At 43.0% G+C, this 23,222-nt stretch overlaps 2 protein-coding genes across 19 annotated transcripts in view; one reads left to right on the top strand and one right to left on the bottom strand.

Moving 5' to 3' along the window:
* The window catches only part of Ints9 (integrator complex subunit 9), an 89,791-nt gene extending 68,737 nt beyond the window's left edge, over window positions 1–21,054 (bottom strand). Inside the window, exon 1 of one of the 2 annotated variants that reach the window (NM_001253731.1) lies at window positions 20,700–21,054. Coding sequence is in view for 1 of the 2 variants with exons in the window: in NM_153414.5 (NP_700463.3) it covers window positions 20,732–20,740 (9 nt within the window). In the remaining variant the exon portion in view is untranslated. The remainder of the gene's footprint in view (window positions 1–20,699) is intronic. The other variant, NM_153414.5, reaches the window with a different exon arrangement.
* A 145-nt stretch (window positions 21,055–21,199) lies between these two features.
* Hmbox1 (homeobox containing 1) overlaps window positions 21,200–23,222 on the top strand; it is a 138,300-nt gene continuing 136,277 nt past the window's right edge. For 9 of the 17 annotated variants that reach the window (XM_030247768.1, XM_011245031.3, XM_011245029.3 and 6 more), the window contains exon 1: window positions 21,200–21,522. The gene's annotated coding sequence lies outside the window, so the exon portion shown is untranslated. The remainder of the gene's footprint in view (window positions 21,523–23,222) is intronic. The other 8 variants (XM_030247767.1, XM_011245036.3, XM_011245035.3 and 5 more) reach the window with 2 other exon arrangements.

The raw sequence follows: 23,222 nt of genomic DNA, 5'->3' as shown, positions 1-23,222 counted from the left end.
GAAATGCTCACAGTGAACAACAATGGCTGAAGGAAGTAATACAGGTCAGAGTTGGCTGGGGATTGTAGGCTGTCGGGCACCAGAGAGTGATAAATATGAAGAAGTTAGAATAGATGAGAAAAGTTCAGACCTATGCATGTGACTGTTTATGCAAAAGGGAGCAAATTACCCCATTTCTCCCTATCTCTAATTCTTAAATAATCCCCCATCCTATACATCCATTTAGTTCTCTTTTCCCCCTTCCTATTTGTCTTAGTGATACAGCCTAAGAGACAATGCTTCAGTAAGCTATCTTAGTTTGTGGAGAGGAAAAAAAAAATCAAAATCTGGTAAATGCTAAAGCTAAAACTTACGATAAAGCACACTAAAATGCACAACTGACCCTGGACTGCTCAAAGCACTGCCTGTCCCGTGAGGATGATGAGTCTTCCCAGTTCCTTTTTCCATGTGGTTTCTAAAGCAATGAAGGCATAGCGCACAGCTGGAAAGGATGCAGCCTGTGGGCTGAGGACACAATAGTAATTATGTTGGGGGCCATGTAAGATGAGCTTTAGAATTCGTGGAACACAGCCCACCAGTTAGCACAACCATGATGGGTGTGCCTTGCTCAGAGAGGCAGAGGAACTAGGACTGTGTGTCCTGTTACTTTAGCGGTCACCATGTCCATCCTAATCTATGAACTGTATAAAAACTCTGAGAGGGTTTCCAGCTCCTTCTGGGCAGTGTCACTGGCACTTACAGTAATGGTGATTGATCTATTCCATTGCTGCTGGAGCTGATGAATGATTCAACCACCACCCTCAGAAAGAATGTAGCCATGTGGATTGTTTCTATCACCCACCACCCTTAGAAAGAATTTGGAGATGTAAACTGTTAGTGAAGTCAGGTTAAGAAGTTTCTGTTCGTAGCTCTGATATAGAAAGTCTTAGGGAACAACTAACCACTTAGAAGGCACACTTCTGATTATCGAATGAGGGATGTGTTTGAGGTCAGGGAGGAAGAGCAATGGCAGCCCGACTAGCATGGCTGACCCGCTTGTCCTACTGAAGCTGTGCTGCTATCAAGATGATGATTAATTTCTTGTACCCAGTTCTGCCTTCAGCTTCCTGATAAAATTAAAAAAAAAATTGCTAACGCGTAGGTGTGCATGCTGAGGATTTAAAGTAGAAATGACTGGGTCTTTTCTTTTTTCTTTATAAAAGTTTAGATTTGTGATACTTTTAAGGTTTTTTATAAGATTACTTTTTAAGATAAATAATAAAATAATTGATCCTTTCTTTGTGACTGCAAATCGCAGCCTGCCAGTAAGAGAAAGGAGCTGAGAAAGTTACCTTGCTTGCTTACCCCTTATTAATCTATAACAAGTTGCTTAGTTATGAACATGTGTGGGCTCTTGGAAATTATTATTTTTTTATCCATTTTATTATTTGGGGGTATCAGGGAACAAGTTTTTTCTTACATATATTCATTGTAATTGTTCACTTAAAGAAAAATAGAATGTAACTACGTTGTGATTTTTGAACTGCTTGAAAGATTTTGCTGGGATATATGAGCTGTGAGAGAGAAAATAAAGTTGTTGGAGCTTTGCTTCACCCACCAGGTGTGTGTCTGTCTGTGTCTGTGTGTTCCCTCGCCCTTGTCACCGGCCCTACAGGCCCCAGAGGGAAGGGTTAGTTTTATTCCCCCTGAGAAAAGTCTGCCAACTGATCAATCACTAATGCTCCAGCCTGCCTCAATTTACCTACCAGGTCAAAGCTGGACTTTGACACAAGTGTGCTTGCTTTGAACACTGGGCGTCAGGGTTCTAGCAATTCTACAGCTACAATGCTTTTATTTCTGTGAGACAGACAGGATCTCTGAGCAAAGTCTTGCTATTTCAGCACAGAACAGAACAAAACAAAACAAAACAAAAAAACAACAAAATATTCCAAGCTGGCACCATCCCAGCATCCTACAACATACTTCTTATTTCTGTACTTCTGACTATTTCCTTTAAACATCAGCCACTTTTTGTGGTTGGTTTGTAAAGGAAGAGAAAAAGCGCAGGCATAGGGCATTTGTGTCTGTAATTCAGGCCCTCAGGAAGCTGAGGTAGAAGGACTGCTGTGAGTGAATGAAGCCAGCCTGGGCTACATAGTAAGAGCTTCCTCAAGTAAACAAACTAAGAGTGGGCAAGACAGCTTCTAGGGTAAATATACCTGCTCCCTAGTCTGAGGACTTGAGTTAGTCCCAGAGCCCAGAACCTACATCCTGGGAAGTAAACTGTGTTCAGTGGTCAGTGTCGGAGTGAATGCTCAGTGCCACTCTGTGACATACTCACAGTTAACTAGACTCAAAACGAAAAGCTCTTCACAGTGACACTTGTCACCTTGTGAAGGTTCATCTTGATCGTCAACTTCAAGGGCTTTAGAAACTGCTGGCATGTCCATAAGGGTGCTTCCAGAGAAATTTACCTGTTGTGGCAGGATTATTTCACTGCTAGTGGTCACTACTGAATAAAAAAGAGAGAGCAGCCGGGTGTGGTGGTGCACGCCTTTAATCCCAGCACTTGGGAGGCAGAGGCAGGTGGATTTCTGAGTTGGAGGCCAGCTTGGTCTACAAAGTAAGTTCCAGGACAGCCAAGGCCATACAGAGAAACCCTGTCTCGAACCCCGCCTCCCGTCCCCCCCCCCCCCAAAAGGAGAGAGCAACCAGAGGCACTGCCCTGTTTCCTGATAGTAGATACAATGTGACCTTAACAATCTTGCCATAATGACTCTACCAGCAAACCCTGACACAAAGTAAACCATTCCCTTAAACTGCTTTCATCAGGTATGTTGCCATGGCTACAAGCAAGGCAACTGGCTTTGTAGTTGGTGGCTCATCCCTTTAATCTGAGAACTGGAGAGGCAAAGGCAGGTGAGTCTCCGAATTTGAGGCCAGCCTGATCTACATTGAGAGTTCCAGGACAGCTAGGGCTACACACAGAAACCCTGTTGAAAGCAAAGCAACTACAGATCTGTTTACATTAGGATTGCAAATCTAAGGTGTGATTGTGGGTATCTGGGAACAGAGACTGTATTTGCTAGTCTCACTTGTAATCAGACATAGCCATGAAAATAAATCTCAGCCAAGGGAAACCAAAGTGGTACATGCACTTTAAGAATTCATCCACAGGAGAGGGCATGCCTTTTTTGCCTCCACCCCTTTCTTGTTGGCTAGGATAAAGATATAATGAGCAGCCAGACGTACTGGAACATGAAGATGAAGTCACATGTTGCACCATGCTGGCAGGAACCTGGACCCGCTACACCAGCCCTGAGCTATTCACCTCTGCACCTTGTTTACACAGGAGGGCTGTAAGCAACTGTTCTGTTTAAGTCACTGGAAGACTTTCTGTCACTCAGGCTCAATCTGTTAACTGAGCCAGACTTTGGGTTCTTTACACTGAGAGTCAGTCCATCAGCCTACTAGTGCTCCAGTATATCAAAGTGTTAGTCACTGGTTACAAAGGATTACAGGTGATTTCTCTTTCTTTATATTTCTCAATTATAGCCCCCAAAATAAAAACCCATTTATAGTAGTGTTTACTGATTTTATAATAGAGTTATTTTTGTTTCCAGAAAAGCTCTTAAAAATTTACACACTAGGTGTAGAGACGGTTCAGTGGTTAAGAACACTGGCTATTCCTGTATTCAGCACTGTATTCAGTTTCCAACATCCATGTGACAGCTCACAACCATCTGTACCTTCAGTTTCAGAAGATCCAATGACTTTTTCTGACCTTCATAATGACCTGGCATGCATATGGTGCACATACATATAATGGAGACAAGAACATAAAACACAAACACATAAAATAAGTAAGTCTAAAAAAATTACATGTGGGCTAGAGAGATGGCTCAGTGGTTAAGAGCACTGACTGCTCTTCCAGAGGTCCTAAGTTCAATTTCCCAGCAATCACATGGTGGCTCACAACCATCTTTAATGGGATCCGATGAACCCTTCTGGCATGTATCTGAAAACAGCTACAGTGTACTTGTATAAATAATAATAAATAAATTTACATGTTAGTCAAATATTCTTTTGATTTCTCCGAGGAGAAAGTTTAATTCAGTGGGTTTCTCTGGACAGAACCCTGCTGGCCTTGCTGCAGCTTTGCACTGGGTCTCAGCAGCTGGCCCAACACAGAAGGCGTTTTAGCAGATTCAATTTTCCGGGGGCCCCTAGGGAACCCAACATGAAGACGACAATCCCCAAAGCAGCATGTCAGTTCTCTGCAGAACTCTAAGATATAGGCAGGGGACCTTAGGCTTTGTGTCGCTCAAGCCAATAATACCAGTTTCATACTTCAAAAATTTCTGGTCAACATCATGCTGAGTAAAGGGATAGACATAAAAGGGGAAATATGGTGTCACTTTCCTTAAACGAGGTTGAGAGCAGGCAAACACAGCACTGATATTCACCAGAGTCGGGACAGCTGCAGGGATAGGGAGTGGGTGAGGCTGTTGGCTGAGAGAGGGACAAGTCTGACGGACAAGTCTTCCACTTTAGTCTCATGTGCACACATAGGTGCATACATAGGTTAAAACTCACGCACTGTGTGTATGATTGCAGATAGGGCTAGTTTTGCTGTGTGAAAATTTTCGCTAAAAGCAACACATTCTGTACTCGTAATCCCCAGACAGCTGAGTCAGGAGTACCAGGTCAAGGACAGGTTCACCTACAGAGTGAGTTCAAGGTCAGTGTGGCATCTCCTTAGTTAAGGTTACACTGCTGCTGGCTTTTACAGTTTCAGAGGTTGAGTACATTACTATCATGTCAGGAAGCATGGCAGCGTGCAGATAGACATGATGCTGGGGAAGAAGCCAACAGTTCTATATTTTGATCTGAAGGCAGCCAGGAGGAGACTGGATTTGTTTCACACTGGACAGAGCTTGAGCATATATATGACCTCAAAGCCCCACCACCTACACAGTGACACACTTCCTCTGACAAGGCCACACCTCCTCAAATAAGGCCACACCTTAAGGCCACACCTTCTAATAGTGCCACTCTACAGCCAAGCAGTCAAACACATGTGTCTATGGGGCCATACCTGTTCAAACCACTATAATCACCATCAAAATGTTATGTCACAAAACCAAACGAGGAGCCAGTGAGCATGGCTCAGTGAGTAAAGGTATTTGCCATGCAAGGCTGACAACCTGAATTCTATCTCTGAAGCTCACAAGAGGTGGAAGGAGAGAGAACGCCAAGGCCACAGAGTTACCTGGGACCTTTCCATGTACCTCACAGCACGTGCACCCCTCTCCACACCTGCCCACCCCATGGGATAACAACAACAATGATGATAATGATAATAATGACAACCAACAAACCAGAACACAGCAACCTCACAGCGCGCTGAACACAGTATCACACTGGCTAGTAATTCATTGGTTGATGGTTCTGATGATATTCAAGCTATTTATCGAGTCTGGAAGAATGGAGTCTTCCCACCCATCCCTGAGTTTCTCAACAAAGACAAAAGCCAAGGAATTATTAGCGTTGTTCTCTCCTTCGTGAATTCCAGACTGTTCTCCTAGTCTAGCCATCAGCTAGTCTTACTGCTTCTCAGGATGCCTTTGCCTTCTGTTTCTGAGGCCCCCGTGAAGCAGCTGGCATAGCCTTGGTTCTAGACAGGTAGTTCCAACTTTGGGCTTGCTCTGATGCATTGCTAAGCTGCAACTCTTCCATGCCTTGATTACATGCCGTTTCCCAAAACACTTTCTGTACCTGCAGCCAGTCAGACCTTTTCTTTTGCAGTCCAAAGTTTTTAATTGTATACAAAGTGGTTCTTACTCCTGTCTTAAGATTTCCAAAGAGATGAATTTAAAGTCTTCACATGTTCAAAATTTGTACTTTTAAGACTTCCTTGAAACGTTCCATGGAAAAGAAAATCCTTATTCTGTCAGCATTTAGACTACCAAGTTTGTGTAAAAGCCCTACAGTTGTTACTAAACACTAAATCTCACTTGCTAGCTCCCTTCCTATAGTTCCTGGGTCATAAGTCTGTCCACTCTCGCTCATTACAGTAACTGCTGCTAGCCAAACTCACAACCTTCCAGATGTTAATAACATGGAATGAAAATGATATTCCACAATAATGAGCTATAAGTACGACACACAATGCTGCAAGGAGCAAGAACCAGTTGGTTGTACTTGCTCATCAGGGGAGAAATGAACACCTTGTGTGTACATCCTTTGGACTTTTCAGCCCATCCCCCAAAGGCCATCAATCACATGCTGGAACAGAACACTTTGTCTGCAGGCTGACTGGTGCGTCCCACACCACTAACAGTGCTGCTCACAAGGCAGGCTCAATATTCACTCAGTAACACTCACTAGACTGTCCCAGACAGCCAGACAATGGGTTTTTGCTACTGCCTGTCTTGCTGGTAGTTACAGATCATTGCTCTGAAACAGTGTCTTCTTCCTACTGGAGCTATGCAGCTTGAATCAAATCCCCTTTAAGATAAATAAGCTGCCAGGTGGACCTGGCTCTGAGCTCCCTTTTGTTCCCATAACAATTTTTTAAGCATGCAAATGGCAATTATGTTTATTTTAACGGGCTATCTGTTTACATTTCTTGCCTTGATAGGGCCTGTCTCTGGAGAGAGAGCTATTTCTGGCTGCTGTTTTTTGAGGAAACTTTGCCATTTCTTTTGAGGTCACAGAAGTCTTATTATTTCTGTGAGTCGGCTGAGAGTCACCTAGGATTTCAAGCTATAAAGTCCATTGTTTACTTAAAACTCTGGAAATGGCTTACAAGATATAATTAACTGCTTAGGGCAAACAATCAAACACAAATAGATCTTTCCTGCAAAAAATAACATATTGTTAGACCATGTGAAAGAGTTTCATTTTAGTAATATCTAGAAAATTCTTCAACAGGAAAGTAGCTAGCTGTAGGACATAAATTATTCAAGAAATTCCATCCAAAGTCAGCATCAAGGTGATGTGTTGGTAAGGCAGGACCACTCATATCAGAAACAGGATGGAGATGCCTACAACCATCATCAACCCAAAGCACTGCACATGCGTACAAATGCAGCTACATACGATGGAAAGGAAGTCTGAAGAAAGGTGAGCTACAAAGATATACTGAAGAAATTTCATAGAACCCAACAGCATAAATAGTAAAACAAAACTAATAAGGGTGTGTGTGTCTTATGTATGTGAGAAAAGATTCCAATTCCGTAACAATAACAACACACAGTATTTAGGGCTGGCTGGAGAGATGGCTCACTGGGGAAAAGTACTCGCTGTACAGACGCGTGGGCCTGAGGCCAGACACTCCGCACCCTTGTAAATACCTGGGTGTGGCTGGCTAGGCACCTATAAGTGGCTGCCAGCCTATTCCCAGGGTCAGTGAGACAGCACATGTACCCCACATACATGTGAGCAAATGTCACATGAGTGAGTGTGCGCATGCATGCGCGCACACACACACGAGAGAGAGAGAGAGAGAGAGAGAGAGAGAGAGAGAGAGAGAGAAAGAGAGCGAGCTGAGAGAGAACTTAGATATATATTTTAAAGGAAAAGCCCTACTAGGAAGAAGTTTTAAAACACAATAAGGAGGCAGTACAATGATTTAAGTAAAAGAAAAGACAATATTTTTTTTTAAAAAATATTAAGCCAATTTAAAAAAAAAATTAAGCCAGACAGTGGTAGTGGATGCCTTTAATCCACTTTAATTCAGGAGAGGCAGATCTCCCTCCTGTTCAAGGCCAGTTCAAGGCCAGCCTGGTCTTCAGAGTGAGTTCAAGACAGCCAAGCCAGGGTTGCACAGACAAAGCTTGTCTGGAAAAACCAAACATTTATACACACACACACACACACACACACAAATATGCAAATATATTTTTCCATATTACTCTAATTATCTCCTTAAAATTTAATAAGTTAACCTGGTTGCAAAAATCACACAAAAGATTTTAATGGAAATAAATCATTCTAAGTTTGTAAGAAAGTGAAAGGTTTCTATTTTATAGAACATGTGATGTTTGGCATGCTCTGGAGTTCTGGAGAAGCAAGATGAGGAAGTAAAATATAGATGTTTCGGCCTGAGCCCAACAAGTCAAACAGTGCACAGCTGGAGATCAACTAGACCTGGTGGGATAGAAATGAACGAGCTTACAAACACACACAGGTGTGCTGGCGAACACGAGAAGGACCTCAGATTACAGTCAGGTCAATGTACGATGTTTTCACTTTTTAGTCAGGAAAAAAAACAATTTTGCTGCTAACACTGAAGTGGTAGGTAGAAGGGGAGGTGCTGGCAAGAGCCAGCTACAGGCTAAGTGCCACAGCTCTAACTATCCCTTCAGGAAACCAAAATACAAAGTGTTTGTTAAAAGTACTTCTAAAAATACTTGAAAGGCACATTGAAAACATTTCATAGTTTAGAACTAAAGAAAACAAAAAGTCCTTGAATGTTGTTACATCCAGATTTTTGTTTATTAGGCACGAGCATTCGGCTCTAAATCTCTTCTTCAAACAGGGTTTCATATAGCCCAGGGTTGCCTCGAACTCACTACTCAGTAGCAGAAGATGAACCTTTGAGCCTCCTGCCTCTACCTCCAGAGTGCTGGAATCAAAAGCATGTGCCACCATGTCCCATTGTTATAGAAACAGATAGGAAAAGATCTGTACATTTCTAACTCATGGCAAAACATGTCACATAAAATATCAATACAGCTGGGCAGTCGGGGCGCATGCTTTTGATTCCAGCACTTGGGAGGCAGAGGCGGACGGATTTCTGAGTTCAAGGCCAGCCTGGTCTACAAGAATGAGTTCCAGGACAGCCAGGGCTACACAGAGAAACCCTGTCTGGGAAAAAAACAAAAACAAAAACAAACCAATAAATAAATAAAATAAATACTATCATCATTTATCTTAAAAAAAGGGAGATTTTAATTATATTTACGTACATAAGCCCACAGACTCCAAGGACACTCAAGAAACTAAAGACTTGAGTTGTTTTGGGGAATGGGATAGAGTAGCAGAGTATGAGGGAATATTCATATGCACGCATATATACATATTTAAACACTTATTTACCTTTATGTTATATGTATGAGTGCTTTGCCTGCACTTATGATGGTGTCCATACCTGGTGCCCACAGAGGCCAGAAGAAGGCTTTGGGTCCTTTGGAACCTGAGGCAGTAAAATGATTTAAGAAAAGACAAGATTTCTTGTCCTTGAGCTCAGTAATGTAAAGAAATCCTCAGCCAGACAGTAGTGGTACATGCCTTTAATCCCAGCTCTCAGGAGGTACTGGCAGGCCCATCTCTGTGAGCTCAAGTCTGATGTAGGTGCTAGAAACTGAACTCAGGTCTTCTGTAAGCATACCGACTGCTCTTACGCACTAAGCCATCTCTTCTGCCTCAAGGGAATTGGTCTGATTTTTTATTCTTGAGAGGAGGCTTTATGTTGCCTAGGCCTGGACTAAAACTGACCGTGTAGCTCAGGATGACCTTGAATTTCTAAGCCTCCTGTCCTCACTTGACTTCTGGGATAACACTGTGCCACCACACCAGTCCAGACAGACCCTTGTCAATTTTGTTATGACATTTTTACATATTCAGTTTGTTTCCAAAACAATGTGCATGCACTACAAAATACAAAAATGTGCACACAGGAAGTATTAGCATAAATCATTAGGGAAATGCAAAACAGAACTACCAGATATAGGATGGCTATCTCTACAACATCAGCTCAGATTGAAAATGAGTATTGACAAGAATGTGGAGAAAGCAGAAGTCTTGTACATTCCCAGTGAGATGATAAAAGGATGCAGGTACAGCTAACCATGAGCATACTACAGAGACTCCTCAATACATTAAATAAAAAATTCTGGGTGATTTAACAATTTCATCTCTGAGTACATATTGAAACAAAAACAATACACGAGCAAACTGAAAATAAGGACTTGAACAGGTATTTGTATTCACAGTGTCTCTGAAGTAGTCAAAAGGTCTGATTAAACCAAATATTGTCTATATTACAGAACATTCCTCAACCTTTAAGAAGGAAATTCTGACATGTGTGATAACATGGAAGAGTCCTGTAAACACTGCTGAGTGATCTAAGCCAGTGAGAATGTGCACACCGAATGACTACTGACGAGGTACCTACAACAGCCAGATTCACAGGGACAGAAAGGACATGGCTGAGAACCAGAGGCCAAGGGGAGTGGGAAGTGGGTAATTTAATGTGTATAATCTAAGAACATTCTAGAAATGTATGGTTAGTGTTGTAGAACAATGTGAATGTGCTTCATGCCATTGCTTTGTTTGCTGAAAAGCAGTTAAATGGTACATTTAAATTGCACATGCTTTGCTACAACTTAGACAACTGTGCACAAAGACTTAGAGTAAGTGAAGTGGGACATATTGATTAAAATCTTCCCACAGCTGGGCATGGTGGTGAAAACAGCCAGACATAAAAGGCTACAGTAACCGGGCGTGGTGGCTCACACCTTTAATCCCAGCACTTGGGAGGCAGAGGTAGGAGGATTTCTGAGTTCCAGGACAGCCTGGTCTACAGAGTGAGTTCCAGGACAGCCAGAGCTATACAGAGAAACCCTGTCTCGAAAAACCAAACCAAACCAAACTAAACCAAACCAAACCAAACCAAACCAAACCAAACCAAACCAAACCAAAAAGGCTACAGTATACGAACCAATTCATATGAAAAGACTAGGAGTAAATCTTCAGCAACAGAGTAGATTAGAGGCTGCATGGGCCCTGTAGGTTGACAGATAAGAGATCTTTTTGGAGAAATTGTGAATAACTGTATATTCACTAAAAAAACCCAAAATATTTGACTCTTTAAATGCATGTGTTTCATGATACATAATATCTCAATAAAACTGTCTGAACTATAAAAGATAGGAAAACACTATCCTTTGTTAAAACTACCATTTTATACCTCTATTTCCAGATATTGGGGGGAAAAAAAACGTTGGCAAGAATCTTTAACTAGAAGGAGGTCCAATTATGCCAATTAGTTCCTCTCCTGCTGCTGAGGTACACACCCCACAAAGGCAACTTAAGGGAGACTGGGCTTATTTTGGCCATTGTTCAAGGTACAAACCATTATGACAGGGAATTTATGGCAACATGAACTTAAAGTAGCTGTCGTATTGTATTGACAATCAGGATTGGAGAGGGACAAATTTATTCTTACTAATGCTTAGGTGGTTTTTCCTGTTTTATACAGCCCTGACTCATGGTCTACCCTTAGTGAGCAAGGCTTCCCTTTCTATTAACATAATACAATCTCTCAAAGGCATGCCCAGAGGCCCATCTTGAAGAACCAGTTTGCCTCCATTTTAGGCTTAAAAGCCATCATATAGTAAAGACAAACTAGGTTTATTCCTGTTTCCTGTCCCAGGAATGGAAACCCTGTTTTGTCTATGATGCCCTGTTGTTAGGATTGAGTCTTTGTTTCAGGAGGTCGGTATAACTACCTTACTATGCTTATGGTCTGTTCCTGTAACCCTGCCTATTTTGCTTACCAAATCCCCCAAATTTGTAAACCCTATGCCCCAGAGCTATAAAATTCTTGCGAACACCTTTATTCCTAGCATTTGGGAGGATCTCTGTGAGTTCAAGGTCAGCCTAATCTACAAAGGAACAGCCAGGACAGTTACACAGAGAAACTCTAAAAAACCAAACCAAACCAAACCAAACCCAAACTCCAAAACAAACAAAACCCAACAACAACAACAACAACAACAACAACAACAACAGCAACAATAACCTCTTGCATTCCTCACATCTAATACATCTAATGCTGATCTCTCAAACCCCTACTACCTTAGAAGGAGACAGACTTCGTACAAGAATAAAAAAGCTTGCTTTAAATTTGGCCATGATAATATGGATTGGTAGTCTTTCTCCTCTAATCTTTGGGATTAGCAATCTTGTAGGTGATTCTAGATACTATCAAGCTGACAAAAGATACAATCATCACGTGTGCTTCTTTTATTTCAATGAAAAAGGAACATACAGATAAACTGTACTTAGGAAAAGACAGTATCTGCTTAAGCCATAAGTCTGAAATTTTGATATGTCAGACATTTTGTTATAAATTTTCTCCATTCCTTTATAAACATGAATGATTAAAAAAATTAACTACTGTAAGAGCAAAAAGGGGCATTAATTTCACAATTTGTATTGAAGAGATGCTTTTGTGAATGTCGTCTGACCAACTATCCATCCTTGAGGAAGCTAAAGTTCACTTAGGTGTGACTTCAATGAACGGAAACATTTGCTGCCTTAAAGAAGGCATGGACATAGAGCGCTATGTGGTGATCTAAACTTGTTTTTCTCACAGTAAGTTCTTCATCTTGGTCAATTAACATCCTGAGGCCCTGGGGTTGACTCTTCTCTTACAAGTTTTTTTCTAGTGGCTGAAGAGCTGGCTTAGTAGTTAAGAGCATTTGTTCTTGCAAAGGATGTCTCTTTTATTCCCCAAATTCAGGACTGTCTGTAACTCAAATTCCAGTGGACCTGACGCCCTCTTCTGACCTCATTGGGCACGACGAATGAAGTTGGTTCACGTGTTGTGGCCCTTTGCAAACCCCAAAAGACCACCAGGAAGCCAACTCCGATGCCATCGCACTAGGGTCTTTTTATTCAAGCTCCAGCTTGGGCCCCACCGCTGTCTCTGATGCAGCAGGATGGGAGGGTGAAGCCGCAGACCAGCTTCAGGCAAGCATTTATAGAGGTGAGCACACAGTCAAGGGGGTTTCTAGCCTGGCACACATCTGAGTGGGGGGCTGTTATGGAATTGTGTTGCCCTTTAAAGTAATTGGCCGGTGCTGGGAGCTTATGCAAATCATAAACTGAACTTGTACTTTCCTCCTGATTGCTGGTGTTAGGAAGTGAAGTGCCAGGGGCAGGCTTGATGGGGAGTAACCTGGAAACTGGTGCTAGGTGTCTGCTTGTTGGTTAACTTGAGTTCAACCTAAGTTCAGCGTGAACCCACGATCTGGTTTCACACAGACATACATGCATGCAAAATACTCACGCATAAAGTTTAAAAATCTAAAAAAAGTTTTCTCTAGTCCCTTTCCGTGTCCCACTTTTCCTCAGAACCTCTGGCTTCAATCCTCTTCGTAGTCCTGCCTAGTATGTCAGCTCTTCGCTTTTTGCTGGTGTTTTTCTGGAGCTCTGAGGATCTTTGTGGCTCACATCCTTTGTCTACCTGCTTGAGCCCACAATTCTGTTCACCTTAACACCTAATGATCACACACTGGCATTTTAAAAACAGCAGTAAAGATCTTTTGAAAATGTTTTTTGAAGCTTGCTTATGGCACCGCACTATTTATTGACTTGTTTGTTTCTTTAGCTTAATGGAGGAGGGGAGCAGAGTTGTACTAACTATCCCTTGCTGGCCTCAACTCACTATGTAGATCTGGCTGGCCTTGACTTTGCATCACTCCTCTTGCCTCTGCTTCCCAAGTGCTGGGATTACCGGTGTGAATCCTCATGCCCCTTTCCGAGAAGTCTTTCCATATGCATAATCCCCAATGTTTTGTATATATGAAGGTTCGGTGCAGGTGGATAAGGAAGGGCAAGGAAAGGAGATAGTTATAAGAAACAGCTTTCTCACATATTACCAGAATAATGGAAAGCTAGTGGCAGCTAGACATTACTAAAATTTTAAGAAGGCATATTACTGATTACAAGTAAAACTAAAATCTCTATTTTTTACTACAAGAATACTTGAGCCAGTGACCAGCAATATAGCTAAATCACGGCATTCACTGTAACACTGTCTGAATCCTATAACAAACCCAGCAAGCCAGAGGCAGGAAATATATCTATTTTGATCTCTGCACTACACCAGTCCCTTGAGTAATGCCTAGTACAAAGGAGGTGTTCAAGATTTGCTGACTGACTAAATGAGTGAAGACCGAGATGTGGGAGATGGTTTATGCTTGGATCTTTGGTGACATATAGTAAGCTAGGAACCACTTTTCCACCAGAAATGGCTACGTTTCCCTGAGTTGGGAGGGAGACCGTTCCCTTCCTGTTGTGGGCTGACTGTCAAAAACATGCTGCTGACCATCAGAGAGACAGGTAAAGGGCTCTCTGGGTACACAGGGAAAGCCACTAGGGCAGTTACTTACTTTTAGGATTCTGAAATGCAAAATGTCCACTTTTATCACAGGGCACGACCATACGTGATGTGTTGTAACGCTACATGCCACACAGCCTTTTACAGGGCTTGAGGAAATGAATAAGGGAAAACTGGGGCTGTGATAAAATCCCACTGTTCAAAAGGCTTGACATGACATTACATCAGAGGGACACAGGAGGGCGCACTAATCAACCAGTGAGGAGAAACAGACCCCCCCCCCCCCCCCACACACACACACACCCTGAAGTCAGGTTGACATTTTAACAGTCAAACTGCAACATGACCAGCAGTCTCTGGTGCGACTTTGAGGGACTGTCATTTACAGAGAAAGATGTTATACTCCTGATTCAAGATCAAGGACGTCAGAAGAATTTGTCACTCTGTCAAGGAGAGGCCACGAATGTCTGCACAAGGTGAGACTCAACCACACTCTAACCCCCAATGATTTGTTAAATGACCTTGGAGAAGGATTTGCAGTTTTAAACAAAGACTTTCTATATAATGTACAACTGAACGTGGAGTTCTGCTCATCCTCTACTGAACTGATACATAAATTTATTTGTCTGTTCCATCTGTTTTCCCAGGAGTAATGGTGAGTTTAAACAGGTAAAAATGAAACAGTTTTGCACAAAGAGCAGCCCTAGAGCTTAGATGCAGTCTGTGGCCTTTCCAAGTTTTAAATTTGTAAATGCAACAGTAATATACAATTCCCCTCGTGGAATTCAGTAAGCACGCTATAATGGAGATCAAAGTGACTTCCCTTTCAGGCCTTTAACGAGAGAGTGACAACAGCTGTCAAGAGCCAACGTGTGGAGGCGAGGTGCTTGCCTCACTCACAAGAGTGCCGTTAATCCCAAAGTCACATTCAAGCCTATGTCTCAGCAAAATTATAAGTAATTCCACCCATAGCTATTTGGGGTCAAACATAATAGTTAAACTGGAATGTGTTGAAACTGAATGTTATGGGTATACTGTGGTTGCATAATAAGTATCTGTGGACTGGATAAGCATGAAGATTCTGTCAGTCACTGGAACTAGCTCAGAAAGATCCTGCATCATAGAGCTCACTTTAACCCTCACTTCGCCACTGGAGTCCCCGCCATTGGGTTTCAAGCTCACTTGCTGCCAGTCTACTCAGCGTACTTGATGGTGAGGGGCTTCGGCAACTTCTACTTCTATCATTTAGCTGAACTACTGACCACTAGGTTGTATCTGATTAGGCTCGACCTACACCAAACTGTGCTCTAAAATGTGCCAATTTAGAAGATGTATTTCCAATCTCTCCTAAAAGGATTATAACTGGAAATATCAACGAATGTATTTTGTTAAAGCTGCCAGAATAATGAATAATATTATAAATATCGCCAGTCATTAAATCCTTTGAGTTAGTATCTAACTAGGAACTCTTCAAATGGCAGTCAATGTCTTCAGTGTGCATATGAAAAGCCATCATCAAAGTGATGTGCTGGGAGCTGGAGAGAAGGCTCAGTGGTGAAGAGCGCTGTTCTTCTAGAGGACCTGACCTGGCTTTGACTCCCAGCACCCACACGACAGCTCACAACTGTCTGGAACCTCAGTTCCTGGGTATTCAGTACCCTCTTCTGTCCTGTTTGGGTACCAGGCATGCAAATGGTATACAGACATGTATGGGAGCAAAACACTCTTACACACAAAATAATCAAATACATTTTTAAAAAGAAAGTGAGTTGCTAGGGGCTGGAGAGATGGCTTAATGGTTAAGAACATCTGCTGCGCTGGGCGTGGTGGCACCTGTCTTTAATCCCATCACTCAGGAGGCAGAGGCAGGCAGATTTCTGAGTTCGAGGCCAGCCTGGTCTACAAAGTGAGTTCCAGGACAGCCAGGGCTGTATAGAGAAACCCTGTCTCGAAAAACCAAACCAAACCAAACCTAACCAAACCAAACCAAACCAAAACATTTGCTGCTCTTGAAAAGGCCTGGAGTTTGGTTTCCAGGACTCTTATGGGGAAGCTTATAATTATAGTTCCTGAGGATCCAGCATCTTCCTTGGTCTCCTTGAGCCTCTGCATACACATAGTACATAAGCAGGCACTCGTACTCCTACTATCAAAACAAACAAATATTAAGAAGAAAGTGAAGTGTAAAGTTAGAAAACACAAATCCCATCAAAGAAGCTGCTTGAATCTGTGAAAACAAAGTGTCAGCTGACCCCTGCACTTCTGAGGTCAGCTGACCCAGCGAGTGAGTTCCAGGCCAGAGGGGCTGCAGAGTCCCCGTTTCAAACTAAAAACAAACACAAAAGAACACTAGCTTCAGTTGGCTGGTGTGGCATGGGGCCTGTTTGGTGATAAATGAGATTTTAAAATGTCAATTGTTTCCCCAGTAAGACTTTAAAATGGTGTCTTACCATCTCAGGTTGGTCTGGAACTTGAGATTTCTCTGCCTCTGTGAAAGATCATAGCAATGTGCTCCTATTCGCAACACCAATAACCATTTTAAAGGCTGTAACTGAAACAAACTCTAATTTGCATCTAGTGCCTCGGTTTGCATGCCTCTAAGCGTCATTCCTGCCCTGTGCTGCTGCAGTGCAGGCGCTCCTGACTCTCTGACTCTGCCCTTACTGAACTGCAGACTCAAGCCAGGGAAAGGACGATTCAGATCCTGCTTTCTCACTTTTAATCTGTTTAACTTGGAGTCTCTTTCTTCACTTCCCAGAAGCTCACAGTTTTCATCAGTAAAATGGAATACTATCGTCTCGATCAAAGGATGTACTGCGCTAACACTTAGTGTGTTGAGCATCACAGTGACTGCTCTGTAAGAGGCAGTGGTTAGGACAGGAGAGCTGGCTCAGCAGTTAGGAGCACTTATTACTCTTCTGGAGGACTTGGGTTCGGCACCCTGAACCTACATAGTGGTTCTCAGCCATCTTAACTCCAGTTCCAGGGGATCCAATGCCCTCTAGTGTCCTTTGTGGGGACTGCATGCTTGTGGTACACAGACTTACATATAAGGCAACCCCCAGCCAAAATAAAAAATGCTCTTTTTTAGAAAGTAGAAATTATTATTATTATTATTATTATTATTATTATTATTATTATTTGGTTTTTCAAGACAGGGTTTCTCTGTCTAGCCCTGGCTGTCCTGGAACTCACTTTGTAGACCAGGCTGGCCTCGAACTCAGAAATCCGCCTGTCTCTGCCTCCCGAGTGCTGGGATTAAAGGTGTGCACCACCACGCCTGGCCCGAAATTAATATTTTTACTCGTGTTATTATTTATTATAATCTCAAATCCACTCTTTAACCTTTTACCCAACATTCCCCACAGACCTTGACAGATTTTGGGAAATTATATTTGTCGTAGTAAAGTCACAAACTATGTGTTAAGTCTCTGGGAATAAAATGTCTACATTAGGGAGAACAAACACAACGAAATAACTAAAAGTCCAACAAACAGAATGGTCTGCCATGAAAACATGTATCAGGGGTGCCTAACTCAAGAATCTCTTGAGAAACTATCATTCAAACAGTGTCCTGAACTATGTGAAGACAATAACTAAGAAAAGACAAATATGGTAGGTAGGTAATTGAATACACTTAAATTTCCAAAGACAAAAGAAAATAGAGTGAACTCAAAAGAACTGGAAAACATCCTACATGATCTGAATAAAGACATCCACGGTGAGAGCTAGTTAGACTACGTGTAGAGACGTTAAGTGGGACCATGCTCTCCAGAGCCAAGTCAACCAAGTTAAAGATTGTGCGTTTACCTGAAATGCAAAAGAAGGCATGGAATTTTGGAAAAAAAAAAAAAAAAAAAAAAAAAAAAAACAAGCTGAGATTCCCCAGAAGAGATCAAGACTGAATGCCGGGAGGGCACTTAGAAGGTGTTCCAGTTTGCTTGCCATTGCTGTGGTAAAACACGATGACCAAGCTAAATGTGGTGGTGCATACCTTGAATCGCAGCATTTGGGAGGCAGAGGCAGAGAGGCAGAGAGGCAGAGAGAGAGGCAGAGAGGCAGAGAGGCAGAGAGGCAGAGAGGCAGAGGCAGAGGCAGAGGCAGGTGGATCGATGTGAGTTCGAGTCCAGCCTTGTATACAGAGTGAGTTCCAAGATGGCCGGAGCTACATAGTGAGACCCTGTCTCAAGACAAAACAAAACTAAAGGCGAACCGAAACCAACCAACCAACCAACTAAACAAACAAAACCATAAACAACACCCACTGTGACCAAAAGGAGGCAAAGTGTTTAACTAGTTTAGATCCCGATCACATCCATCACGTAGGGAAGTCAGGGCCTAGAGGCAGGAACTGAAACAGAGGCTATGGAGGAAGGCTATTTATTGCTTGCTCCCCACAGCTTGCTGAGCTTGCTTTCTTATCAGCTTCAGGAACATCTGCACAGAGATAGTACCACAAATAGTGGGTTGACACCATCCACATCAATCGTCAATCAAGGAAATGCAGACTAAAGGGAGGCATTTTCTCATTTGAAACCCCTCTTCCCAGATAACTCTAGCTTTGTGTGAAGCTGATAAACAAAAACAATAACAAAAACAAAACTTAAGGACAGAAGGTCTTACTGAATTCCAAATGCCCAGTGAAACAAACCATCACAGTATTAGTAAGTAAGTAAGCAGTATTAGTAAGAAGACAGAAAAACAGACCTATTCAAGAAATTCTCATTAAGGGAAAAGAATCAAGATGTGGCTATCCCTCATGTGCACCTGTGAAAGTCTTATTTGTTTTGTTTTGTTTTTCTGAGACAGGGTTTCTCTGTGCAGTCCTGGCTGTCCTGGAACTCACTCTGTAGACCAGGCTGGCCTCCAACTCAGAAATCTGCCTGCTTCCTCCTCCCAAGTGCTTGGATTAAAGGTGTGCATCACCACTGCCCAGCAAGGGAAAGTCTTACTCAAAAACAAGACTTTGTTCAAAAGCATGTTTGTGTTTCACAATGTAACTCATTACCATCATGCTGAAGACCAAACCCAATGTATTGTGTGCATCCTAGGCAACCATGCTGCCACTGACATAGATCCCTAGTCCCTATAATATACAAAACCCATAGCCAACCTCACATTTTTAAAGCAGTAAACAGAGCTAAAATGTAAGGACCTGAGAAAGTTTATTCAAACCCTTTGGTAGGCACAGCACACAAGTTTAACCTACTGAGAAACTATTTTGATATTCGGATAGTAATTATTGGATTAATTATTGGATCTACACTGTTTGAAAGGGAAGATAATAATTAGAATACTTCTTTTTCTTTTCTTTCTTTTTAATACTTCCTTTTCTTGATTTCTTTTTCTCTCTCTTTTCTTTATCTTTCTTTCTTTCTTTTTTTGAGACAGGATTTCTCAGTATAACTTCCCTGGCTATCCTAGAACTCAGAGGTCTGCCTGCCTCTGCCTCCTGAGTGCTGGAATTAAAGGTGTGCCACATCTGGTTTCTTTTCGCCAGCTTTTGATTCTGAAAGGGAATGGCTAATTTTCCATTTGCTCCTTCCCTGCTTTAACCTCTGTGTATACGTTAAGCAAGAAGATTTTATGAGTAAAGCAAAAAGTACCTAAGTTCTGATACCCTCCCAAAGAAGTTGTTCTGAGAGGCCAGCCTGGGCTACAAAGAGAATTCCAGGACAGCTAGGGCTACACAGAGAAGCTCTATCTCAAAAAAACAGAAGAAGAGAAAAAAAAAAAAAAGTTGTTCTGGAATAAACGTTTCTGCATCGCTTCTCTCTTAAACAGAACATACCAAACACACTTCACTCTATTGAGGATATTTCTCTCCACGTAGCAATTAGGAAGATTCTACAGTAAGTTGGCAGTGAGAATGTAGGGAATAGGAGGGCGACGACAAGCATTTCACACCTGCGTTCAATTTCCTTATTACTCTATTACTTATTCCATTAAGCTTGAATAAAACAACTTGTTAGAACGGTGTGCTCAGAAAAATGGGGCAAAGCAAATATCTGAAAAGGCCACCTGTCAGCTTAGTGTTTTGCCACACAGTTACTTCTTCAGGAGGCATGTTTTATCTAGAGCTGTTTATTTCAAGCAGGCTTTAGACGGGAATCCTTCAAGGGCACCACCCTTTAGCATCTCTTTCTTGTAATTCGAACTGCAGTTAGGAGTAACAGGACATTTAGACCTTCTGTCTGATCGCTCCTACTTTCTGTTCAGATCGGAATCCAGCCTCGCAATATCAGTAGGAGTCCACTCAAGTGCTCATTAAGTGGAAAGTGGTTGATGATCTATTATAGCTCTCAGGTGCAGGCTGAGAAACATGACCAAACCAAAGTTTTGGAGCCTATCTTTAGCCCAAGGGTGAAGAAATGTAACATACAACCTCACGTGCGGCCAAAGGGATCTGCCAAACAGTAATGAAGACCTCCTGACAGATGCAGGAGCTGTGGGATGTGAGCAAGCGGGAATTCAAATCCCAATCGCAAAACCCAGCTCACTTTATAATTTTTAAGTGCTGACCTCCCTCCGTGATAAATCATGGTGGAGGCGACAGACTCCAAAGATATATAGCATTCATTACCTTTGCCCTCTGACTTAGTAGTGGAAACTCACCAGTTTCATATCGGACTTTTGGTTGTTCAGTACCAGTCTCTTCACTTCTAAAGACAGGGAAGGATCTTCCGGTTTAATCTCTATAGCCCAGAGCATCGCGGGACTTGGAGTCTTCACTCCTTAAGCATTTTCCAGAGCCTCACGGGAAATGTAGTTTTACTGCAGGTATCATGGGCACTGTGGGCGTCTTTCCTTTTCCTCCCTTTTCTCTCTAATCACCTCCTTCCGTCCGCTCAAATTCATCGCCGCCGCCAATTCATCCTTCCTTTCCATCCCAGCATGATATCATGTCCCTCATCTGGGTCTAGCATCCATGGTATTCTGGGATGTGTAGTCCGCACGATTTCAGCTCCCAGCTCCCCTCCTCCCTGTGGGAAGGCGTATGGGCGCAGTGCCTGCTGGAAGCTGTAGTTCCCTAGGGCCTCAGACCCTCAACTCTGCACTTTTCCTCTAGGGAACCGGAAACTACAACTCCCAGGGATGCCCAGCGGCAGCAGGTGGGAGCGGGGCTGTTGCTATCAATATGGCGGTTGTCAGCCAGACAAAGACAGTCAGTCTGATGTGATTGAGACAAGGGAGGTTTTCAGGGGGAGACTGGGAGATAGGGGCCTCCCCTCCCCCCTAGGCTCTTCCTGCGCGGGCCTGGAGCCCTCCTCAGCCCCTCCCGCAGGGCGCCCCGCGGTGAAGATCCCCTCCCCCTCCCGCCTTCCTCCTCCCTCCCTCAGCCTTGCACTGGGACGCTGGGGAGGGGGCTGAGCAGGGTGCAGAGAACTCTCAGCTGGATTTCCAAGGTGAGTGGGGTCGTTTGCAAGCTGGACTGCCTCAAGTCTCTTTTCCTCACTTCTCTCATTACTTTAAGGAAAAAAAAATGTCGAGATGTTTGGGGGGGAGAGAAAGTGAGTAGGCGCCACAGATGGGTCTCTGGAGTAGCCAGGTTGAGCATAGGGGAGCAAGTAGGGGTACTTCCGAGGGGGCGGCCGTGCGCGGGCTGTGGGGTGGGGCAGTTTGTGAGGGGCGGGCGTGGAGAGGCGTCGATGGCTTCCCAACTTCTCTCTGGTCTTCAGGACCGGCGGAAGGTTTGAATCCTGGAGTTGGGGGGTCTTCCTGCTTGGGAGTTTGAGAAACTGTAAGGTGGTTTCGAGGTGTGCTGGTTTGTTTGGGGAGTGTCTCGCTGTGTTTTAAACTGTGACGTGTACTTGGGTGCTGCGATCGTCTTGAAGGAATGTCTGTAGATGGTAAGTTAGATGGCTGGAGTCAGAGATAAGCGGCCTGGGCTTGGGAAGCACGCAGGAGTCCCGGGCTGGACTTTTGGTCCAAGGATCTTGTGCAGGGTTTGGGGGGGCTCAGTAACTCGTTAGTGTCTGGGCGCCCAGCTCACACTCGGTGCCCTACTCTGGGCCAGTCTCCACCCCAAACTCCCGGCAGGACTATATAGATGATGTGATGTGGAGATGCATCTTTGCCTCAAGTCGGCAGCTAAAGGTGGGAAAGGAAAAGTGTCTCTTAGTATTTTATTCCGGAACCGTGTTTGGGTTACACTATTGGGGCTACTTTGAAAGGAGTCCTCCACCCACCTTCACCCCGAAACAGTAAGTAGAGGTATCTTGTCATCTTCATGCTCAGTAGCTTGCCAGTTATTTAAAATTCGGGAACGTGGGGCTGGGAATCTCGAGTGCTAAATGCCATCCGCATCGCTGTCTTCTAATGAGACAGAACGTCTGCTCTGTATCCTGAGGTAGATAAGGCGACTTATTTTCGTAGTTGAAAAAACTGTTGGAAATTTTTTGCGGAGAAGAGGGTTGACTGTGCGCTGAAAGGCGCTGTGGTCTTTTTTTGTTTTTTGTTTTTTGTTTTTTGTTGTTTGTTTTGTTTTTTCTTCTACCCCACCCTGTTCTGTGTCACAAATGCTTGAAAACTGGTATGGAAGAGTGAGGAAGCATTGGGTGAGTGAAGCAAAGAATGCACTTAGCAGTAAAGATACACGCTTCGTAAAGTTGAATGATAAAAGTGATTGCTATTTTTATTTTTGTCTGAAGCTTAAAAAAACCCTCGTCTGTTATATAGGGTATAGTCACGTGCCCCTTTTTCTGGGGACCTGCAGATAATAGAAATCTTTGCCTTCTCTTTCCTATCTTTCCTTAGCTTCCTCTCTCCCCCACCCCCTTCCTTCCTTCCTTCCTTCCTTCCTTCCTTCCTTCCTTGGCACAGAACATTTCTCTTCCCGATGGACATAATACCTCCTGTACTTTTTTGCTTAGTTTGTGCTAATATGGGCTGTGCTTTTTGTGGTTTCACTATAAAATGCATCGTTAAGTGAAAAGGACCCGAATTTGTTGTTATTTTGCATTTATGCCACAAGTCATTATCACATCAGGTTTGCAGTGCTTTGCATTAAACTTATTAAAATTGCACGGCTAAGTTGCTGGATCTGGTTGTATTATGCTTATAAGTCAAGTTTGGGAAATTTTATTTTATTTTTCCATTTTCAATT

This window comes from Mus musculus, chromosome 14 (assembly GCF_000001635.26).
Source record: "Mus musculus strain C57BL/6J chromosome 14, GRCm38.p6 C57BL/6J".
NCBI lineage: Eukaryota > Metazoa > Chordata > Mammalia > Rodentia > Muridae > Mus > Mus musculus.
Note: the sequence above shows the minus strand (reverse complement) of the source record. Positions and strands in the feature narration are given on the sequence as shown.